The following is a 24,059-nucleotide window of genomic DNA, read 5'->3' on the forward strand; positions in this document are numbered from 1 at the left end:
CCGATACACAACTCAAAACCGACGGTGGTGGAACCCGAGAGGCATGTGGCATCGGTGCGCCTCGTCGATGAAGAGGATTGGCACTTAGAGGATGATGTTGATTTCTTAGGAGATGGTAATGGAAGTGCTCGAGGATTTAGAGAATGAGATGAATAAGCACAAAGGTTCAGATCTAAACCAAAGATCTTTCGCAAACTCGAGAATGCTATCCGAGGGAGAACTGCACGCTTGGACTTCCCAAAATTCTAAGGCGACGATTTGATGGATTGGGTGTTTTAAGTGGAACAATACTTTGATTGTCAAGGGACAGCTTTCACCTCCAAGGAACGACATTGCATTGGTATAGATCAGCTATTCGTGGTAGAGGATTTACCGGTTAGGTTGACTTTTATAGGAGGATTATATGCAAATTTGGGACAACGGCCTATAAAGATTCTGCTGCCACATTAAGCAAGATGGTCAGAGGACGACCATTTTAGAGTATCAAGCTGAATTTGAAAAAGTTAGTAGTCGATGTGAGCCACCTTGGCCTGAACCGACATTGATGAGCATATTTATTTCACAGCTGCGGGATGAGATACAATCATATGTTTGAGCTCTTTGTCCTACCACTCTTGATGAGGCCTTTGAGAATGGAGCAAAAGCATAAGGCTCTCAAGATGGTAGCGAAAACAAGTTGGGGCAACCGAGATGAGTGGTTTGCATCTAGAACGCCGGTTGGAAATTCTGTAGGTTCAAAGATAGCGACTGCTAGTACTAGACCACGACTACCTTTGAGACCTTTTTCTGATGTTAAAAGAGGCACAAGAACCCCATTTGAACTCTCACACCTGCCCAGGTGGAGGAGTGAAGAGCTAAGGGCCTTTGCTTTTAATGTGATGAATGTTTAACCTCCAGTCATCGGTGTTCCAAACTGATCGGGAGTGTGATGCTCATCGATGATCTCGAGGAGGATGATGAGGTTGTTGATGATAGAGAATGTTCAAAGAAGGTCCATAAGGAGGTCGCTGAGGAGGGCGCGGAGGAAGATATCCAAGCTGAAATATCAATGCATGCATATTCGGGCACTTCCACACCGAAGACGTTATGGGTAGACGAACTCATTAGAAAGCATTGTGTGCACATCCTTATCGATTCTGGGAGCATACACAACTTTTTAAACGAGAGGTTAGTGAAGAGATTAGGCTTGAACGCTGAACCAACCACAAGATTTGACGTTGCTATTGGAGATGGCACGAAGCTTAAGGCAGAGAGCTTATGTTGTCGTGTCGGTATATAGGTGCAAGGACACGACATTATTGTGGACTTGTATCCATTGGCACTACGAGGAGTGGATATTATCCTAGGCACACAATGGTTGCAAAGCTTGGGACTCGTCACTTTGATTTTCGGAGCATGTGGATGAAATTTAAGCAAGGAAATGAAGAGGTGCAGCTTGATGGCGTTCATTCTTCGCAGATTCCAGGGATGCAGCCGATAGTGGGGCTGCCATGTGTGAGTGATTTGGCATATCTTTTTTAGTTGGACCAGCAGGAAACGAGTCTCAAATAAGTCCAGATACTACCATTGAGTTGTCTATTTTATTAGATAAATTTGCTAGACTATTTGAGGAACCAAAGAAGTTACCACCAAGGTGAACGGTGGACCATCACATAGAGATTGTGCCTGGGACTATACCGACGAATGTGAGGCCATATCAGTATCCACATGTGCAAAAGAAAGTTATCTATAAGATGATAGCCGAGATGTTAGAGCAAGATGATGGGTTCTATGGTACCAAAAGATAGGCTACGGAACGATTCAATCAAGATCTAGATTTATTACAAGAGTCAATCTGTGCAACCGTGGGAAAATATTCACCAAATATTCTTTGGTAGTTAAAAAATTATGAAACTAAGTGAATTAGAAACTCCCTGATCTATAATTTGCATAGTTATGCCCTTCACAAATTTGAACTGAAACTAGGATGAAAACATTAAAGAACACGGGTGATGATTGTGGTAATGGGTGGAGTGGAAGTTAGGGTTATGGATGTTAATGGAGATGAAGATGGATAGTAGATGTGGTTAAGGGATATAGACGAAGGGAAAGAAGTGGTCGAGATTCCAAAGAAGAGGGAGGACTCGACAGACGAGGGAGATTAAAAGTTAGGAGAGATCTTGCCAACGGTAGAGGTGGTAGGTTGGTAGGGAGGAGGGAGAGAGAATAGAGAGAAGATAGGAGACAAAAAATCAATAATCCAATAGCATTATGAATTTGGCTGCCATCTACACCTTTATAGAGGCTAACCAACAAGCCCTAATACAATAACTAACCCTAATCCTAGTGTAATCCCGTCGATCGCGTTCAAACGCACCCAATCGCGTTCGAATACACAAAAGACGTTCTCTGTATGTGCGAACGCGATGTAGGTGTTCGAACGCACTCGAATGCACTTTTCGCATTCTTTGTATTTGCGAACCTGATACAAGTGTTCGTAAGAGCGTTTGAACGGGACCTCTTCCGCGTTCGAATGCGACCTATAGAAATTTTATTTTAATGAAAATAAACAACTAATACAATAAGAAAAGACTCTAGCAAGGTGTATCAACCCACCACGCTTCCCCTATCTTGCCCTCAAGGTGTAAAGTCGAGGAAACGCTCCAAGATATCAGTCTCCAACTCCCATGTTGCCTCATCGAATGGCTTGCCAAACCACTCAACTAGAATCTCCACCTCTAATCTAGTACCATATCATCGTCGGCACCTAACAAGTACACAAACAGGCTCTATGATCTTTGTCTCCTCTAATGGCTCCGGTAGAACTGATCCAAACGACTACATGATCTCTAAGCCACTCCCTCAGCAATGAAACATGGAAGACAGGATATACTTTCAACCCCTCCGGTAGCTCCAAACGATATACAACCAGGCCATTACGCTCTAACACCCGAAAGGGACCGAAATAGCGATGTGCTAACTTCTGGTTTTTTATCGGACGGAAGGTCACCTGTCGATACGGTTGCACCCTCACAAATACCCAACTACTGATGTCAAATTCCTGCTCCATATGGTTGCGATCATAAACTTTCTTCTTGCGGTTTTGAGCAAGTTTAAGATAGGCACGCAATCTCCTCAATGTGACGTCTCTATCCATTAAAGCTAAGTCCACTTCTATCCGATCAGCAGATGCCACTGGATCATAAGCACATAATGTCGGAGCCGTGCGTCCATACACCGCCTCAAATAAAGTCCTGTCAATATTGCTATGGTAGGCAGTGTTGTAAGACCATCCGTCCACGGTAAGAACTCAACCAACATCTCGGCATCTCTCCAACAAAGCACCTCAAGTACTGCTCAATGCCTCGATTGACCACCTCAGTTTAGCCGTCCATCTATGGATGGTAGGCCGAACTGAAGTTCAATCGATTCCCCTGTAATATGAAAAACTCAGTCCAAAAGTTGCTCATAAATACACAATCACGATCCGAGACAATTATGCGTGGTGTGCCATGTAACCAAGCAACATTTCTAACAAAAATTTTAGCCATTGACTTGGCTGAAAATAAATATGACAATGCCGAAAAGTGTGCATACTTACTCAATCTGACAACCACCATAAAAATAACGGAATAACCACGTACTAGTAGAAGACCCTCTATGAAATCCATAGAAATATCTTTCCAAACACGGTCAGGTATAGGTAAAGGCTGAAGTAATCTGGCCGGTTTTAAAGTGGTTGTCTTAGCCCTTTGATAGACTTCGCAAGCATGGACAAAACTCCTCACATCCCGCCTCAATTCTAGCCACATGCAACTCTGAGATATCCTCCTATACGTCCTCAAGAGACCCTCATGACCAGTCTTTGGAGTTTAGTGGAAGTGCTCCAATAATTTCTGCTGCAATCCATCATTTGCGGGCACCCGAATGCATCGCAGACTAAGAACCTCGGTAGTAAGCCCATCATAAAGGTTAGTATCGCACATTGATACTACCATCCAAACCGTCGGCTCCACATCATCACACCATCATGCAGAAATCATAAGCCGTTGCTTACGGACACCCTCACCTTGCCTCGTTAAGTACCACTAGGTCTACATCATCCTATATTTCTCTCTCTTTATCTTAAATACCCTAAAGGGTATAACTCTCGTCGACAATAGTAAATCGCCCATCGCCTGATAAAACGGCTGTCTGATTGTTTGAGATTAATAGATTAAGACCTTAGGCATGGGCCCTAATATATATAAGTATAAGAATATCTCTTGCCCCTAACCCTGGTTGGGGAGGTGTCGGATACTACCGAAATGTAGCAGTCACCCCCTTTATGGTCGTGCATGTGTGCAAATGGTATGATACTATTCAGCACAGCAAGCATAATGTAACACCCATCATTATCATGTTTTTGCATGCTAAACACATGATCATGCCCAACAAGTATGCGAAGACATCATAATTGTGAAATCTTATCGAACCACAAAATATAATTACCATACATGACGTGCAATAATAACGGTAAGAAAAACATATGCTCATGCATGATATGGATGTGATGATTTCATAAAGTACGATATTTTTTTCTCTACACTACTCTAGATTATGAAAGTTTTACTTGCCTGAACCGCTTTCTTGATACTAACTACAACTACGCCACGAGATCATCCTCATAGGGCACGGAGTCCACCTCAATAAGAAAAGTAAATAAAAAAATATAAGGACAACAATTCTATGACTAATTAGTTAAATAATCTTACTAACGTTCACTACAGGCTTGGGTAGGTCCATCTCGTTATTTCTACCTTTATTAATCAGGTAGAGCCGACCAAACTGATGCATGAATCGATTTGGAAAATACCACTGAACAATATCAAAACAAATAAGTGGTGCCCTCGTCCTCCACATATTGCTATCGGCTATACATATTGCTGATAATACTTCTTCTATATATGACTCCCATATAATCTGCACATTAATAAAATAAGTTAAATATATCATGTTAGAAGTAATTTTACATATTTTCAAATATTACATGATCATCGTGTTGCTATTCTAGTTGATCTCAGTAAAAATTGTAACAACCCAGCCCTAAAAAAAATAAAATAAATAAAAGAAAACCTTTTTGGCCATGACGCGATCGACCACATTATGGCCGGCCTTGTAGCTAGTGAGAACTTTTACTAGATGCTACGGGGCCTGCAGCCACCGCCAACAGCTCCCCCATTACCTCTCTCTCTCTTTACTACTACCACCGCCTCGCCGGCTTACTACTGCCGCCTCCTCTACTGATGCAGACTCCAAACTCCTTTATTTGAGACCCAGGAGATCTTGCTAGCAATGAATGGGTATGTGTGTTGGGTCTTCTAATTAGATGTGAGTAGTCTTATCCCCTAGACGCCTTTCTTAATTTAAGTTATATTATATATTATGTACATACATATTTTGACCTCTAGCATGATTTTATGACTTTATCTAGAGATGATTACAGTCGACAATATTTTTATCATGCATATAATTAGGCTGATCTTAGTTATAAATATGATAATGATAAATAGAGATGATTATACTGTTATAGTTTTATATCTAGTTGATCTGTAGCATAAGTATGTATGTGTTGACTATATGGTTGGAGACTACATTGCATCATTTTTTCTTGATTCTTGTTCCACCTAAATTTCTATTATACATTGACTTATTATCGTACTAAATATATGCATATGATTTATCATTTAGAAGGAAAGCATGAAATATGATTGATAGGATAGTTGATAGAAAGCATGAGGATACCTGAGTAAGCATAAGGGTTAGGGCATGCCTAGAGATGATTGCTTGCTCGACATAGTCGCGATCCTATTGGCCTTACGTCCGAGGTTGTTGGTCTGTGTGCATAGTAGATATTCAGACATATACCGTTTGCTAGGGCATCTATGGCGAGTTATCCTCACAAGGTTTCTATTAGCTAGAAGGGTGCTCAGTCTGGATGAATGTTGATATCATAGCAGGTGATAGGATATAGTTATATTTGAGATATTTCTTATGGGTGGCAGAGTATGCTCTGAGCTTTTGGGCATGATGTTGTGATGTTGAGACTGGGTACTAGGTATTGACTATGCATAGTAGTCTAATATGATGATGGCATACAGAGATGACATTGATAACTGAGATGTTATGAAGTACATATGATTTCATTATCATCTAATTACTTGATTATGGAGTAGTTAATATATATTATATATAGTCGTATTTGATATCATAGCATGGTCATGGTCGGCATGCATTATATGTTATATTTGAAAGAGAGTTACGATGATAGTATGCCATGGAGATTTGTTTATACATCGTCGAGAATTATATACTTTGATCAGTTATGACATGATATCTACTATACATTTCTATATTGTTGAGGATACATTTATATACTATACATGTTCCTATGTGATTCATATTATCTAGTACATAATTTACTCTCTATTTGGCATAATTGATTTGAGGTAAGGTCTATTCACTGAGATTTTTACTCACGACTCTCTTTATTTTTTTTTAACCCCCTTAGATATGTGGTATGTGATAGCGACTTGAGATATCTTAAGAAGATATTTTAGAGTGATGATAAGGTGAAATATAGATGCGAGACGGTATAGATGATAGTTCATATAGAAAATGAGTTGTTCTAATATTTGATATTTGTACACCTTTGTATTAGACAATGATTTGTATAATTACAAGTCAAATCATGGTGTGCTCTTATATTAGTTATTTTAGTTATATCTTGATTGTTTGTCGTGGCCTGTGTAGGTCCTATAAAATTTTATAGTGGTCTACCGTATATTATTGTGCACTTGAATATTCATATGTTAATATATTTATTTAGTTAATAGTATAATTTATTTGGTGATGGAATGTTAGTATGTTTAATTTGATAATGTCATAATTATATGTGCACAGGAGTGTATCTGTGTGTGACAAGCCTCGCCCGACTTGTCGTGCGTGTCATGTGGGTGCGTGAGCGTATACGTGCCTATGCGAACAAGAGTGTTACAACTATTATCAAAATTATAGGAGATAGCATAGATAATATTTAATTAATAAGCTTCGTCAAAAGAAATGCAACTTGCTTAATATCATTTTCCTATATTTATCTCTATTAATTCTCCGATAGGAGCTATGAATACAGATATACCGAGACCACCGACTCTTTTGATAAATTTGAATTAGCCCAAAATTATAATCAGCAAAAGTTCATATTCAATTGGAGCTAGTTCGTAATATGTGTTATTTGTAACGGCACTCTAAGGCCATTGTCTATCTCATTAAGATTTATTTATAAAATAATTATGTAGCAAACACTACCATCGGCTAAAAAATATTTATTAATTAAGCCTCATTATTGCCAGCATTAAAAATAATTAAAAAATGATTTAACAATTTAAAGAGATAAATCAACGGGTAAACACTCTATTTAGCTGGCACAAAGTCAAAATAAACCTACCAAGAATTAGCATAAGCCCATGCTTGGGCTGGGCTACTTGCAGCCCCAAACCCACCACACACTTGGGCTACGCTATAGGCAGCCCAACCCACCACAAGCACACAAGCTGGGCTGCACCCAGCTCGACCCGGTGCTTGGGCTAGCTGCATCTAGCCTGACCGCCCCTTCCTTCCTCCTTTAATTGAAAGAAGGAACAAAGGCAGGTTGCCGGCTAACCGGGCCACCGACAACCCGGTAAAATGCACCCACACGCTCCCCTCAGCTAGCAGAAGCTAGCCGAGGGGAAACCGAGCAACTAGAGGCGGTCGACGATGAGCACCCACCTCGCCTTGGCCGGCACCCGATGGCACAGGCCGCGAGGGCGCCGAAGGGAGCCATCGAGGCATCCTCGCGAAGAAGAGGAGCTCATCGGACCGGCACAACAAGGCACAAAGCCATTGGCAAGCCAAATCACGGCAAGACCGAGATAGGAAGTTTTGGAGAAGAAAAACACAAAAATAATTACTTAATTATAAATCTAACTTACTAGGAGGGTGATAGAGCTTCAATCCATAGGGTCAACGATTCTGGTGGCACTCCGGCGTGACAGGAAGGGAAGAGAGGGAGAGTGAGCTGGCGGGGAGAAAAAGGTAGAAAGAAAGAAGAAAAGAAGGAAGGAGAAGAAGAAAGAGAAAGGGAAGGAAAATAGAAATGGGTGCACGTGCCCCGCATGTGCATGCCCTTTTTTCTGGTTGTTACAGCTGTCTTTCAAAGATAGTTCCAATCATTAGTAAGATCATATTACCAAGACATCTTACTAAGATGTCTTTCTTAGTGGTTATCTTTTAAGAATGAATATGATATGGAAACTTACATGAGATATGTTTAAGTTGGAAGATCATAATTTGTTTAAAATTTGATACATATACATTTAAGATCCAAAAGTTTATCCGAAAACTATTCGCTCTCTATCCAAAAATTATTCGTATTCATTTTCTTATGATATGATTTTAAGTTTTGCTATCCATCAAATATCCGTATTCGGATAAAAAAAAATAGATCCGGATGTGGGTTGAACACTATCTAATCCGTTTTCACCCCTATTTATATGCCAAATTTAATATCTAAATAGAAAAGTGCTAATAAATTATTTAGTGTGTGACATTAAAGGTTCTAAGAAGATTAATGATTTATTTTAGGCTAAACCACTAAATAGATTCATGTATTCTAGTACCCCAATCTACTGTCTACTAATTCTCCTTTCTTCCTAATGCGATCTGGGTTAGGTTGGATCACATCATGAGGATATTAGATTCGATGGATCTAGTTATCTTATTTATTCTGCTTATAGTTTAGTTAGAATCTAAGTAGGTTAGAGTTTATTTAATATACTAAGTTTGTTAACTTCTGCACAGTTTCAAGAAAATATTCTACAAATATTCATCAGTTCATCGAATATTATGAGATTACTTTGAGAAGATCGAAGACGTCTTGATCTATAACTTTTGTGTTTAAGGTTTCTTCATATTAGGACTCCATCTGTGGCATAATGAAAAAACATTCTAAGAAGGTTAAGGAAGGTTGATTTAGCTAAGTCATGTTTGTCTTTAAGTTATGTTTAATGTAAACACTTAAGACAAGCTTTGTTAAGTCATGTAAGCTACTAAGGCAAGTTTAATTAAGTTATATAAGCATTTAAGATAAGTTCAATTAAGTCGTGTAAGCATCTAAGACAAGTCCTAGTCCAAGTCATATAAGCATTTAGGAATAAGTCCAAATATGACTCATTGTACTCGACATCTATTTATAGAGAGATTGGGTTTTATTCATCAAAGCATCCAAGTATTGAGAATTAATTGATCTTTGTTATTTTCTTATTCTCATAATTATCATTTTTATCATAGCTGTTAGATTGTTTTATTTTTCTAGGAGTAGATCTAAGTTAGAAACTCAAATTCTACCTCCAATCCATAGCCACCATAACCTCTAATAGCCACACCCTACTATACGGTTGTCCACCACCGCCCTTGGCCATCTACCACCCTCCAACGATTATTGCAATGTCGGATAATTACCATTTTGCTCCATTCTAACTTTGCTCCACTATTTTAATTATATATTTTCATCTAGATATTCGGTTGATGTGAAACTAGAGTGATTAGAACCTTATCTCATGATGCTACCATCACTTAAATTTTCATATTTTTCTTATGTCTAAATTAATTCAGATCTGGTCCGTAACACTTTCAATTTTACCTTTAGTTATCGTTTCGCACTTTCAAATAAGAAAAAAATAAAGAGGCAAGATATCCAATACTAGTCCTTGTGTTGCATTCTACTAACACTACCTCTAACGAACTGCCATGCTTTGTGTTAGGTTTTTATTTGTTGACAATTGTGTACAAAATATTCTAAGTGTATTTTTTTCATATATATGAGCTTTACACAAGTCTAGAATATCTCTGGTTTAAAGAATTGCAAGATTAGTGATGAAAAGATGTTGAGTTCACACCGCATTCACAAATACGTTCGAACGCGGGTACTGCGTTCACACAGACAGATAGCCGCGTTCACAAACGCGTTCGAACGCGGGTACTGCGTTCATACAGACAGAGAGTCGCATTCACAAACGCGTTCGAACGTGGGTACTGCGTTCACACAGACCGAGAGCAGCGTTCACAAATGCGTTTGAACAGAACCTGAAGAATTCAAGCTGTCGCGTTCGAACACACTTGGGCCAGTTCGAACGCACCTGAGATTAAGTCAGGCCGTTCGAACGCACCCGGGTCACATTCGAACGCACCTATGAAGTTTGCAATTTATTGGATTTTCGTGAGTACAGATAAGACTTGGATTTGGCTCTATCTTAAATATCATATATAAGGATTGTGAAACCCTAACTCTAGGGTGGTTAAAGAAGGATTATTGAAGAGATTTTTTGAGTCTACATCAGCTCTTCAACGAACAAGATTCCACTCATCTACAAGAATTTAATCTTTCGTCTTAAGGGCTATCTAGACGAAAGATCAATCTCGAGGGCTACTGAGATTGGACTTCAATCACAAGAAGCAGTGAATCGTGGGTTCTAGCGATCAAGACTGAGAGGAACAAAGTCGTTTGGATCGACGGGTTGTTTTGTGAGTCAGTCTTGTAACTGCTACTATCATAGTGATTGGTTTTGATCCGAGTTTGGATCCGTGGTTTTTTTTTCCGTTTTGGGTTTTTCCACGTTAAAATCTTGGCGTTCATCTCTGCTTTCGTTCTTATATTTCTTTCGACTTTTACTTAAGCAAACGAGCAATATCATTGCCTAGTATTTAGATACATACGTGTGTCTAGGGATTTTTTCAATTGGTATCAGAGCAGGTTCTCTCACTCTTTGAGAGAGATCAGGTAGGCATGGATTTTCATAGAGATAGACCCTCATCTATTAAACCTCCTATTTTAGATGGATCAAATTATGGATATTGGAAAGCTAGGATGAGAGCTTATTTGAAGTCTATAGATGAGAGAGTATGGATGGCCATTGTGAATGGTTGGAGTCCACCAATGTACATGGTGAATGATGAGTTTATTGAGAAATGGATTGAGTCATGGGATAAGACAGATTATAAAAAAGTTGGCTGGACTAGCAAAGCAATAAATGCAATTTTTAGTTGTGTTTCCGCGGAAGAATTTAAAAGAATTTCTACTTGTGAAATAGCAAGAGAAGCCTGGACGATCTTAGAAACAACTCATGAAGGAACTATGACTGTAAAACTTTCAAAACTTCAAAGGTTGATTACTAGTTTTGAAACTCTAGAATGAAACATTTGATAAGTTCTATGCAAAGCTGAGTGATATAGTCAACTCCAGTTTCAACCTAGGAGAGAAAATTCCTAAAAACAGAATTATTCGTAAGATCCTTAGGTCTCTTCTAGAAAGGTTTCAGGCGAAAGTTATAGCTATTGAGGAAAGTAAGGATATCGACTCTATGAAAGTTGAATAATTGCTAGGAAATCTACAAATATTTGAGTCTAGTCTTTCAAAACCGAGAAAGTCCAAAGAGATGACTCTATCCATTGTTGAACAAAATTTAGATGAGTCTGATGATGAAGGTGATTTAGATGTTGAGATGTTGGCTATGTTTGTCAAAAAGTTCAATAAATTCTTTCGGAAGCCAAACAAGTTGAATACTGAAAAATTTGAAAAAAGCAAAGCTTTTGTGAAAAAGAAGAATACTGTGAGTTCGAATACAAGTGTGAGCAATAACAATGTCAAACAGAAAAATAAGAATTCTGAGAATAAAGTTCAATGTTTTGAATGTTCTGGTTTTGGACACATCGCACAAGAATGCCCTAATCGGCTTAAAAGGAAGGGCAAAGCTATGAAAGTTACTTGGGATGACTCAGATGAATCTAATGATGATTCTGAAAAGGATGAAGAAAACTTTGTAGCTTTTATATCTTCTTTTCTTAATACTGACTCTATTGTTGATACTGATAGTACAGATGATCAGGATATGTTACCTGCTGAGGAAGTTGAATTTGAAATTCAAAAGGCATATAATGACTTGTACCTGGAGTCATTTAAACTAAAGAAAAGCAATCTTCGACTACCTCAACGACTCAAGATAATTGAACCAAAAAGAATTCAATTTGAGGAGAAGTACAAATTGGAGCTTGAACGTGTCAAAGACCTTTCTAAACAACTTGACAATGCGAAAAATAAAATGAAGGCTGATGAAATTGAACTAGAGCGATTGCATAAGAAAGTTATATTTCTAAAAGGGAAGAACAAACTGGACGAGATTCTAAAAGCTCAGATCTCTGAAAAAGGCAGGTATGGTGTTAGATATACTTGAGTTGCCTTTCTTCGTGAGAAGTCTGAAACCTTCGAAGTTTTTAAATCACTATGCTTAAGATTGCAGAATGAAAAATCTACAACCCTAGTTAGGATTTGTTCTGATCATGGTAGAGAATTTGAAAATGAAAATTTTTCTATATTTTGCGATTCTCTTGGTATTCAACGTGAGTTTTCAGCTCCTATAACTCCACAACAGAACGGGATTGTTGAAAGAAAAAACGGAGTTGTGCAGGAAATGGCTAGGGTTATGCTTCACGCTAAAAAGGTTACTCAAAGGTTTTGGGCAGAGGCGGTCAATACAGCGGTACATGTGATAAATCGTGTTTATCTAAGACCAGGTACAAAAATGACTGCTTATAAAATCTGGAAAGGTAAGAAACCTAGTGTTAAATATTTTTAAGTTTTTGGTAATAAATGTTATATCTTACGTGATCGAGAATATTTGACTAAATTTGACACTAGAAGTAGCGAAGGCATCATCTTGGGGTATTCGAATAGTAGTAGAGCCTACAGAGTATTTAATCTTGACACTTCTACTGTTATGGAATCTGCTAATGTTATGATAGATGAATCTACGACTGACTTAACTGAAACTACTCCTATTTCTGTTTCTACAGATACATATTACGAAGAAATAGGAAATGAGCTTTATCTGGAAATTGAGAATCATAACGAGGACAAAGTTGAAATGAACAAAAAAGACTGCAACGTACCGGAACCATCTGCCAGAGTGAAATCAAATCATCCACTGTCACAAGTGATCGGAGACGTGAATGAACCAATTAAGACAAGACGACAAATCCAAAGTGAGGTGTCATTTACTTGTTATACATCTTCTTTTGAACCTAAAAATGTGAAGGAAGCATTGTTAGACGATTCTTGGGTTAATGCTATGCATGAGGAATTAGAGCAATTTTCTAAGAATGATGTTTAGTATTTAGTTCCTAGACCTAAGAATGTGAACATCATCGGGACAAAATGGATTTACAAGAATAAAAGTGATGAATATGGCAATATAGTTCAAAATAAAGCCAGACTAGTAGCACAAGGATACACTCAGGTTGAGGGTATAGATTTTGATGAGATATTTACTCCTGTTGCTAGATTAGAGTCTATTCGTATACTGCTTGCCATTGCTTATCATTTAAAATTTAAATTGTTTCAAATGGATGTTAAAAGTGTTTTCTTGAATGGTATCTTGAACGAAGATGTTTATGTGGAACAACCTAAGGGTTTCGAAGATCAAAAATTTCTTTCTCATGTTTTTAAATTGAAAAAGGCTCTTTACGGGCTAAAACAAGCTCCAAGAGCTTGGTATGAGAAGTTGACCACTTTTTTAGTGGATGCGGGGTTCACTCGAGGGGGAGTGGACAAGACATTATTCATTAGATATGAAAACAAGAGTTTAGTTGTGGCACAAATATATGTGAATGACATTGTTTTCGGGGCGACGAGTCAATTATTAGCTAAGGAATTTGTAGATCTCATGCACAGTCATTTTGAGATGAGCATGATGGGTGAGTTGAAGTTCTTTTTAGGGCTTCAAATTACTCAATTGGAGAGAGGGATTTTTATCGCTCAAACCAAGTATACTAAGGACCTTGTGACTAAATTTGGTTTAGAAAATGCAAAATATGCTAGAACTCTTGTGAGTACGATTACCAAACTAGGTAAAGACATGTCAGGAAAAAGTGTTGATCAGACACTGTATAGGAGCATGATTAGTAGCCTTTTGTACTTAACTGCTAATAGACCTGACATTGCATTTAGTGTCGGTGTGTGTGCTAGGTTTCAGTCTGAAACTAAGGAGTCACATTTGTTTGCTGTGAAACGTATCATAAAATATGTCAGTGGCATAGTTGATTTAGGTATCTGGTTTACTTATGACTCGGGTGCTATCATATCGGGATACACGAATTCTGATTGGGCAGGTTCATGTGATGATAGAAAAAATACTTCAGGTGGATGTTTTTATGTTGGAAACAATCTGGTTGCTTGGCACAGTAAGAAACAAAACTCGATATCTTTATCTACTACGGAGGCCGAGTACATTGCAGCAAGAAGTTGTTGTTCTCAATTACTATGGATGAAACAGATGGTCAAGGATTATGGCATTGAACAAGATAATATGGTGTTTTATTGTGACAACATGAGTGCTATTAATATATCGAAAAATCCTGTTCAACACTCGCGTACAAAACATATTGATATCCGACATCATTTTATACGCGAGTTAGTTGAAAACAAAACAATAGTACTAGAACATGCTGAGACGAAGAAACAGTTGGGTGATTTGTTTACAAAACCTTTGGATTTACAGAGATTTAAGTATCTTCGTACTTCTTTAGGGATTTGTGCTTTGGACTGATTTTACTGGGATTTGTGTTCTTTTTAGTTTGCGAGTTTCTTTCGTTTCGTTTTTTTAAGGTTTTCTTTTACTCTGAAATTTTCTTTGGTTTTAAGTTTCAGATTTGCCGGGAGTTTTTGTCATAAAAAAAAATTGATGCACTCCTAGATTCAATAATATACTCTTGACATAAAAATATGATTTTTCTCTTGATTATGAGTTATTATAGTCAATTTTGTCATCTTGTAGTATATTGTATCAATTTTGATTTTGTCACTCCCTCGACTACTATTATAATGAAACTAAACTTAATGCACTCATAACGTATGTGTATTCTTGAGTGAGCATAATATCATGAATTATTTTTTTAAATAGCTCACTATTAACCTTGATTTGCACAGTTTGACCTCATACTTAGTCATCAAAAATTTGTTCATAAAATATCAATGAAAAGGGCTACAATGAGTTAATGTGAAAGCCGTCTTGTTTAGAGTCCAGTTTGACTCAGTACATTCTTTGCAAAATTAAAAAAAAAATGACATATGTGAATTTCTTCTTGCACATTGTTGATTTGTACTACAAGAAAATGGCTACCTACTCATATGTGAAAGCCATTATTGCACATATTTGTTTCAGTATAAAAAAAATATAGAAAAAATTCCTGTTATGTTATGGAGAATAAGTCGAAAAGTGCAAAATTTCAATACTAAGTCGGTTTGACTACTGTGTTGCATCATTATTTATATAGGAAAGTTTGTTTAAGAAGATTGGTTCATGTTATCTATGCTCATCTTGCATATGTATATCGTTATGATCAATCAAGATTAATTTAATTTTGAGTGATGCATTCGAATTGATTATAATATGCTTTTGATGATTTGATTGATCTGTGTATGACTTATTTCATTTGATTATCATATTCTATGTCTTAAATATATTTTGAAACTCTAGAAGTGCATCTCCAAAAAGATTTTTAATTTGTTTTAGTTTAAAAAAAAAAAGTGGGCGTTCGAATACTGATTTTTGAGTTCGAACGCGATGACTGGCGCGTTCGAATGCGCAGACTGGTGCGTTCGAACACACTCGTGGTTTCTTTAAATATTGCGTCCGAACCCAAGGGTTTCATCTTTCATTTTCCAAACCCTAAAATCCCTTCATTTTCCTCTTCTCAAATCTTCAAGATCTTAATGTTTTTCATCGAATTTTTCACTTCAAATCCTTTTAGAGGGTAGTTCTCCTCCAGATCTAGCGTTCTTCAACCAAATCTTTGAGTTTTTCTTCACTTTTGCAAGATATGATCATCCATCATTTTTCCTATTTTTTATTCAATAAACATGCTTGATCTTGATTGATTTTGTGCGTTTTCACGTTTTGATCACGTTAAGGTTAACACCTTGATATTTCTTGTGAGATTGAACGTGATATCTTTGAGTTTTCAAGAGAAAGATGGGTTTCATTTAGGGCCTTCATGGTTTCTAAAATTTTTTGAAATTCTTGATTTTTTTTTTGTTGCTTTGGGCTTGTATTGAATCTTGCAACTTGTTTCTTTCTCAAGAATGCCTAAAAAAGTGATAGTGACCAAGAAACCAAAGCCGCCTTCGTCACCGTCTTCCGCTCCAAAATTTTCTTCATCAACGGCTACCGGGTGCTACAAACACAAATTTGGCACTAGTCCTGTTATCTGTGAAAGACCCGTGGTTATTTCTGATTTTTCTGAATTGGGGATTGAACAGATCTTTACTGAGCGTGGATGGTTATCTATATGTCAAATGAGCGGGACTGCTTATGTGGAAGTTGTTCGGGAATTTTTTAGTAATGCCACGGTTTTAGATCGCTGTATACATTCTACTGTTCGTGGTGTGTCTGTATACTTGGACTCAGATGTTATTCGCACTGAACTTCGTCTTCCTGATGGTGAATTCCAGTATCCAACGTCTGCTCCACTTCCTGATGTCAATGAATATGCTGGTATTGTACTGATCAAAGGGTAACGTTGGAAGGGAAACATGATGCCGCATGCGAAGCTGACATCCGTGGCTCGCATGCTTCACCTTTTTGTCTATACAATGTCACCCCAAGACTCGACATTCCAGTATTAGTCTGGATCGTGCATTCCTTCTTCATGCGACGTTATCTGGAGTCTCTATTGATTTGGCTGTCGTGATTTATGATTCGATTCTTACAGCTGCACAGAAAGAAGCACCTCGTGAGGGGTTACCGTTTGGCATCTTTATTACAAATTTGTGCACTCAGAGTGGGGTGCGTGTGGATGTTTCGGAACCTTCCCTTACTTCGCAAAAACCGTTGGATCGGATTACTCTTAAGCGGAGTCAAGCTCACGACCAGTCGTCTCCTCTCAAGCCGTCCTCTTCCGCCGCTGGTCGTTCATCGCACCTCGACAGTTCTAATGATAGCTCTGACGATGACTCCTCTCACACTAAGGGGGAGTTACCACAGTACTCTGACCGTTTCGATCAGCTTAGTACTCAAGTGCAGGATCTCCATTCAGTAGTGAATGATTTATGAACTGAGCAAGCTCGTCAGGGGACTGTTCTTGACTCTATGTTGACGATTCTTCATCGTCAGTTTTCTCCGAGTTTCTAGTCTTTGGCATTTGTGTCAAAAAGGGGGAGAGTGTCTAGGTGTCTAGGTGTGTAGGGAGAGTATGAGCATAGTGGGAGTTTATTAGAGTCGGAGTTTATGAGAATCTTTAGAGTCTTAGTAACTGTGAACTTTATCTGTGAATTTTGTCTGCTTAAGTACTTTAGAACTTATGCTCTATTGATAACTTGTGTTTGGATTGTTTATTCATTTCAAGTTATTTTCACTTGATCTTGGATTGGTATATGTTTATTTGCAGGGATTGATGTGCAAAATATTCTAGACTTGTTGATTGCTTAGTTTGAAGTCTTTGTACTATCTTGTAACCTAGGTGTTTTGTCACAAATTATCAAATGGGGAGATTGTTAGGTTTTTATTTGTTGGCAATTGTGTATAAAATATTCTAAGTATATTTTTTTTCATATATATGAGCTTTACACAAGTCTAGAATATCTCTGGTTTGAAGAATTGCAAGATTAGTGGTGAAAAGATGTTGAGTTCACACCGCGTTCACAAACGTGTTCGAACGTGGGTACTGCGTTCACACAGACCGAGAGCAACGTTCACAAACGCGTTCGAACGCAACCTGAAGAATTCAAGCTGTCGCGTTCGAACGCACTTGGGCCCGTTTGAACGCACCTGAGATTAAGTCAGGCCGTTCGAACGCACCCGGACCGCGTTCGAACGCACCTATAAAGTTTGCAATTTATTAGATTTTCGTGAGTATGGATAAGACTTGGATTTGGCTCTATCTTGAATATCAAATATAAGGATTGTGAAACCCTAACTCTAGGGTGGTTGAAGAAGGATTATTGAAGGAAATTTCTTGAGTCTATATCGGCTCTTCAACGAACAAGGTTCCACTCATCTATAAGAATTTAATCTTTCGTCTTAAAGGCTATCTAGACGAAAGATCAATCTCGAGGGCTACTGAGATTAAACTTCAATCACAAGAAGCAGTGAATCGTGGGTTCTAGCGATCAAGATTGAGAGGAACAAAGTCATTTGGATCGACAGGTTGTTTTGTGAGTCAGTCTTGTAACTGCTACTATCATGGTGATTGGTTTTGATCCGAGTTTGGATCCGTGGTTTTTTTTTCCTGTTTTGGGTTTTTCCACGTTAAAATCTTGGCGTTCATCTCTACTTTCGTTCTTAATATTTCTTTAGACTTTTACTTAAGCGAACGAGCGATATCATTACCTAATGTTTAGATACATACGTGCATCTAGGGATTTTTTTCACTTTGCCCTGAGATTCCCGAGCGTAAGGTTTTGGGAGCTTTACTAAGATATCAACTTTGTGGCTACTAATAGAATTTGCAATCAATTTTCTGAGTGATAGAGTGATATGTTAGATTTTGTGGAGCTTGCATATTGCAGATAAAATCCTTCTCTATGGAAGGTTTCGTGGGGTAAGCTCCCAACCGAGTCTGGCCTATCCACTTTAACTCTTAGTAACATGTCTGGATCTTGAGAACCTAAAAAAGATTTGATGAATCTCACCATGCATATATTTTGGATTTTGTAAATTTAAAGTACGAGTAGATCAATGGTATTTATTTTGTTCTCAATGGTCCTCCTCCCTGTTATTTTTTAAGTCTGTCCATATACTTTGTACTTACATTTTCATCAGTAAATTGGAAGAACCAACATTTTGCCACTTATGTATTTTCTTTCTGTTGTAGCCGGCAATGAGAGGGTGCGTCAACTAAAATAGAAATTAATCAAATATATTGAGATTAGCCAAAATAATTATTATAGAGATCACACTAACAACATTTCTATGTATTTATAGTAATGGTATCACTGAGCGCACCTATTAATAGTCAATGAATACTATGCCAGTGGTCATCTAGATATTCCTCAGCATGTGCAAAAATAAAAAAATAAAAAAATTTAGGTCTAATGACTATCACGAGTGGAATAAAATTTAGAATCCTAATTGTTAGGATTTATGTTATTAGGAATATTGTTCAAAATAAAATTATTGATGTATGTGTGTCTAGAATTTCTTTACGCCCAGTAGCACAAGTTGAACAAAGATTGGCGAAGTACTTCAAGTTGGAAAGCTAGATTACTAGCTTTAAAATTAGATGTTCGAATGCTAGCATTGTTTCAATTTTAGTCCTTGGAACACAGCATAGAAAACAGAGAAAAATAGTTTAAATCATATCAACATGAAATTGACAGAACTAAAAAAATCCAGTCTGAGAGTTCAAACACACTCAAGAGCGTTGTTCGAGCGGTTAGGCAAATTGTCGAATTCTTACTGGCGACCATGATATATAAAGGGAGGGTTCGTCAAAGAGAAAAAACTTGTCAGGCCACAGGTTTCTCCTACGTTCCACCTTAGCAAGTATTGCAGGCTCCCCAGGATGCACTGCCCAAAACATTTCATTGTACTCGAACTCACTTCCATCGCCTCCTCTTTCCCTCGTCAACTTCTTGCAGAAACCCTCCACATGGTCTTCAATCACCTGCGGGAGCTCCCTCCCTAACTGGAAGTTGATCCCTTCTTCCGTTAACTTCCCGTCGATCGTCTTCTCGGTATCTGGGAGGTATTCTTGTACGGCCGAGTACATCTCAAACAACGGCGTTTCTATTCCTTGTATAGGGTCTACACCGAGAATCACCGCCCCTGCTCCATCACCAAAGAGCGCGACTCCGACGAGGTCGTTTGGGCGGCGAGCGCTCGGCGGCCTAAATCCGACGATAGTCGTCTCGGACGTTGCGAGCAGCACCCGGCTCCCCGGGTTGTTCTCGGCGAGGTCTTTGGCGACGCGGAGGCTGGCGACGCCCCTCTCTAACTGGAAGTTGATCCCTTCTTCCGTTACTATGGCATCAATAAGGCCCTCTTCCTCCACCATCTCCTCCCTTGTCCTCTTCCTTCGCTCCCTTTCCCTTCCCCCTGACCCCTTCCTTCTCCCCTCCGCCCTCAAAGCCTGCGCCACCCTCCGTTCCCTCTTCTCCGGCCGCCAGCTCCACTGCATTGCCTCCATCTCTGGCCTTTCCTCCGACCCTTTCATCGAGTCTTCCCTCGTCAACATGTACCTCAAGTGCGGCTGCCTCCTGGACGCCCACCGCGTGTTCGATAAAATGACCCACAAGAGCATCGTGGGTTGGAGCGCCATGATCGCTGGTTATGCCTCTAAGGGACGCGTGAAGGATGCGTTGCGACTTCTCGAACAGATGCAGAGCACGGGTGTCGAGCCCAATCTGATCACTTGGAACGGCCTGATTGCAGGCTTTAACCATAACGGGTATTCTCGAGATGCTGTATTAGTGTTTCATAGGATGCATGCTGATGGGTTTAGAGCTGAAGCTACCGGCATTTCCAGCACTCTTTCTGCTGTTGGGGACATGGAGGATGTTTTGATAGGTGAGCAGATATATGGATACTCGGTGAAGACTGGGTGTGGATTAGATGCTTGTGTGGTCAGTGCAGTCATAGATATGTATGGCAAATGTGGGCGTGCAAAGGAGATGATACATGTATTTGATCAGATGGGTTACGATGATGTTGCTTCTTGCAATGCTTTGGTTGCCGGTCTCTCTCGTAATGGTCTTGTTGGTGATGCATTAGAATCATTTCGGAAGTTCATTAATCAGGGGATTGTATTGAATGTTGTATCTTGGACCACCATCGTCGCTTCTTGTGCACAAAATGGCAAGGACATGGAAGCACTAGAGCTATTCAGAGAGATGCAAGCAGTAGGGATTGAACCAAACTCAGTAACGATCCCTTGCGTCTTGCCAGCATTTGCCAACATTGCAGCTTTAATGCATGGGAGATCAGCCCATTGCTTCTCTCTTAGGAAGGGCTTCCTCTGTGATGTTTATGTTGGTTGTGCTTTACTAGATATGTATGCAAAATGTGGCAGGATTAAGGATGCTCAAACTATCTTTGATGCAATGCCTTCAAGGAATGTAGTCTCCTGGAATGCCATGGTCGGGGGGTATGCAATGCATGGAAAGGCTATTGAGGCAATAGAATTATTCAATTTGATGAAGAGAAGCAAGGAAAACCCCGACTTTATAACTTTCACTTGTGTGCTATCTGCTTGTGGCCAAGCAGGTCTAACAAAAGAGGGACAAAGCTACTTCAACAAAATGTATCAGGAGCATGGAATTGCTCCTAGAACAGAGCATTACGCTTGCATGGTTAACCTCCTAGGCCGTGCTGGCAAGCTGGAGGAGGCATACAATCTAATTAAACAAATGCCAACTGAGGCTGATGCTTGTATTTGGGGGTCATTGCTCAATTCCTGTAGGGTCCATAACAATGTAAGGCTCGGGGAAATTGCAGCAGATAAGTTATTTCAGTTGGAGCCAGGAAATGCTGGGAATTATGTACTACTTTCGAACATATATGCTGCTAAGGGGATGTGGGAAAGGGTGGGTAGAGTTAGGGGCAAGATGAAGAGTATGGGCTTAAGTAAAGAACCAGGATGTAGCTGGATTGAGATTAAGAACAAGGTGCACATGATCTTGGCAGGGGACAAAATGCATCCCCAGATGACCCAAATAATTGAGAGATTGGAAAAGCTTACTGTGGAGATGAGGAAGTTTGGCTATCTTCCGAGCACAGATTTTGTCTTGCAGGATGTTGAGGAACAAGAGAAGGATCATATCTTGTGTGGGCATAGCGAGAAGTTGGCAGTGGCATTGGGACTCATAAGCACAAGTGCTGGAACTTCACTTCGGGTGATTAAGAACCTCCGAATCTGTGGTGATTGTCATGCTGCTATCAAGTTCATATCAAGGTTTGAAGAAAGGGAGATATTTGTGAGAGATACCAATCGGTTTCATCATTTCAAAGATGGGGTGTGCTCCTGTGGGGATTATTGGTAATGCTCAAATATGGCAAAATATTGGAGCCACCGTAGTGTATGCATGAATCAACAGCTTGACACCCGAATATCTTGGTGTAACTATAATATATAGTAAAGTATTACAATGAGAAAAGTGTTATTTGTACCGAAAATTCACTTAGTTTTTTATTTGGCAAGTCAGGGTCATTTTCAGTTTTCCTTGCGCCTGAGACTTTTTCCTTATATTTCTTTCAATTTTGCCCTTTTTGTACTCGAGTATTGCATTAAATATCGCAGAAAGAGAAAGCAATATTTTTTACATGAAGGTGATTGACTAAACGTTGTAGGAACATATTAAGCTGCTTTTTCTTCCAATTTGTGCATTTGGGAACTTATCTTTATTAAGTTGTCTCACCCTTGCTCATTCATTATAATCATAAAAATAGAACATTTATCTAACCTTAATGTGAGAGTTTTGTGTCACTATAATGGTACAATTATTTTAGACAATAAGAAAATATTTTTACACTATGAGAGCAGTTGTATCGTTCACAGAAGTATAAGCAGACAATATAGTTTGTTAGATTTAAAGTCGAAGTTCTCCGAAGTAATGCGAATCCCTCCTAGTGAGTTTGAAATCTCTTTGAAGTACCCATTCGATCTACTTATTGATACCTTCGAAGATAGTGATGTTGTAGAGATGTATGATCTGTCACTTTTATTTTGTCAAACTATACAAATTTTTGGAATAAGGAAAAAGGAGAATGAGTGAGTTAATACTTTTATGTTTGTGATTATATTGAACATATGCAGTAAAACTTTGCTTATTATAATGACGATATTGAATATAAAAGTAATTATTAATTAATATATGTCATACTTTAATGACGGCATTCATAATTTATCTACAAATTTCGTAATTGAACTACGAATTTTATAATTAAACAACGAATTTAGCTACAAATTTCGAAATTGAACTATTAGTTCAACTAAAATTTTTATAATTAAACTATGAATTTAGCTATGAATTTTACAATTGAACTACGAATTTAGCTACGAATTTTAAAATTGAACTATCAATTATCTACGAATTTCGTAATTGAACTACGAATATAGTAGCTAAATTCGTAATTGAACTACGAATTTCATAATTGTACGACGAATTTAGTTACAAATTTCATAATTAAACTACAATTTAACTACGAATATTGTAATTTAGCTATGAGTTTTCTTAATACTTAACATCGTCATGTTATTAATGTTATTTTAGGAAAATCTAGATAAAAAATTCTATGAATGAGTAGCTACCTATTGTTTCAAATGTTTCAAATTCTAGCAATATTGATTTAGATACTTTAGGGGCAGGAGGATTGTCTTTTCTTAATCATCCTGCTGATCAGCCCTTCGACTTAAATGGACAGTATATACCCGACAAGTGAGGTTGATTCTTCTGTGCGTGATTCTGGTAATATTGTCATAGCAAATGTTATTGATTCCTATAACAATAATGAGAATCTTAGTGAAGAATTCCCTATCATTGATTGTATTGATTAGTCTTTAAATGAGAAAACATATTGCAATTTTTAAGAAGAATTTTCTATCTTTGATTCTATTGATCCATCTTTAAAAGATAAAGGTAATGTGCTGACAAACTTGTGCATCCAACTTTATGGTGATAATTAACATATTTCAAGTACTATTGATTATGTAGAATCTTATGTATAATATATAGAAATCCCTAAAGCTGAAGTGGCACAATGTATCACATCAGATGATCTATTCATAGAACAGATGTTTTGTAGCTCATCAAAGTTTGCAAAAGTACTGAAATCATTTGCTATCAAGCGTAAATTTGAATTAAAGCTAGTTAAAATTAACCCTTAGAAGATTATTACCCGACGTAGTTCAGAGGAATGTCCATGGAAGATAAAGGCTATACAGATAGCAGGTGTTGATACATTCAGGATAAGTATCTTATTGGATAATACGCATGCAGCAAAGGTATATATCTG

The 24,059-nt window shown here is 38.2% G+C and overlaps 1 protein-coding gene across 1 annotated transcript; it reads left to right on the forward strand.

Moving 5' to 3' along the window:
- The first annotated feature begins 7,808 nt into the window (after positions 1-7,808).
- On the forward strand, positions 7,809-22,291 carry LOC140762555 (pentatricopeptide repeat-containing protein At1g20230). Its single transcript, XM_073100431.1, has 3 exons — positions 7,809-7,920; positions 16,518-16,623; positions 19,528-22,291. The coding sequence occupies exons 1-3, from the start codon at positions 7,809-7,811 to the stop codon at positions 22,085-22,087; spliced, it is 2,778 nt and encodes a 925-aa protein (XP_072956532.1). The 3' UTR covers positions 22,088-22,291.
- Positions 22,292-24,059: the final 1,768 nt, after the last annotated feature.

This window comes from Typha angustifolia, chromosome 7, assembly GCF_048772165.1.
Source record: "Typha angustifolia cultivar Huaian chromosome 7, ASM4877216v1, whole genome shotgun sequence".
Classification (NCBI taxonomy): Eukaryota; Viridiplantae; Streptophyta; class Magnoliopsida; order Poales; family Typhaceae; genus Typha; species Typha angustifolia.

What these genes read in the sequence shown, in the direction of transcription:
- LOC140762555 (XM_073100431.1), top strand. Translation starts at nt 7,809, where the DNA reads ATGGCACAGGCCGCGAGGGCGCCGAAGGGAGCCATCGAGGCATCCTCG. An exon ending in CATTGGCAAGCCAAATCACG is followed by an intron (nt 7,921 to 16,517) that starts GCAAGACCGAGA and finishes ACTTGGACTCAG; the next exon opens with ATGTTATTCGCACTGAACTT. An exon ending in GGTATTGTACTGATCAAAGG is followed by an intron (nt 16,624 to 19,527) that starts GTAACGTTGGAA and finishes TGATATATAAAG; the next exon opens with GGAGGGTTCGTCAAAGAGAA.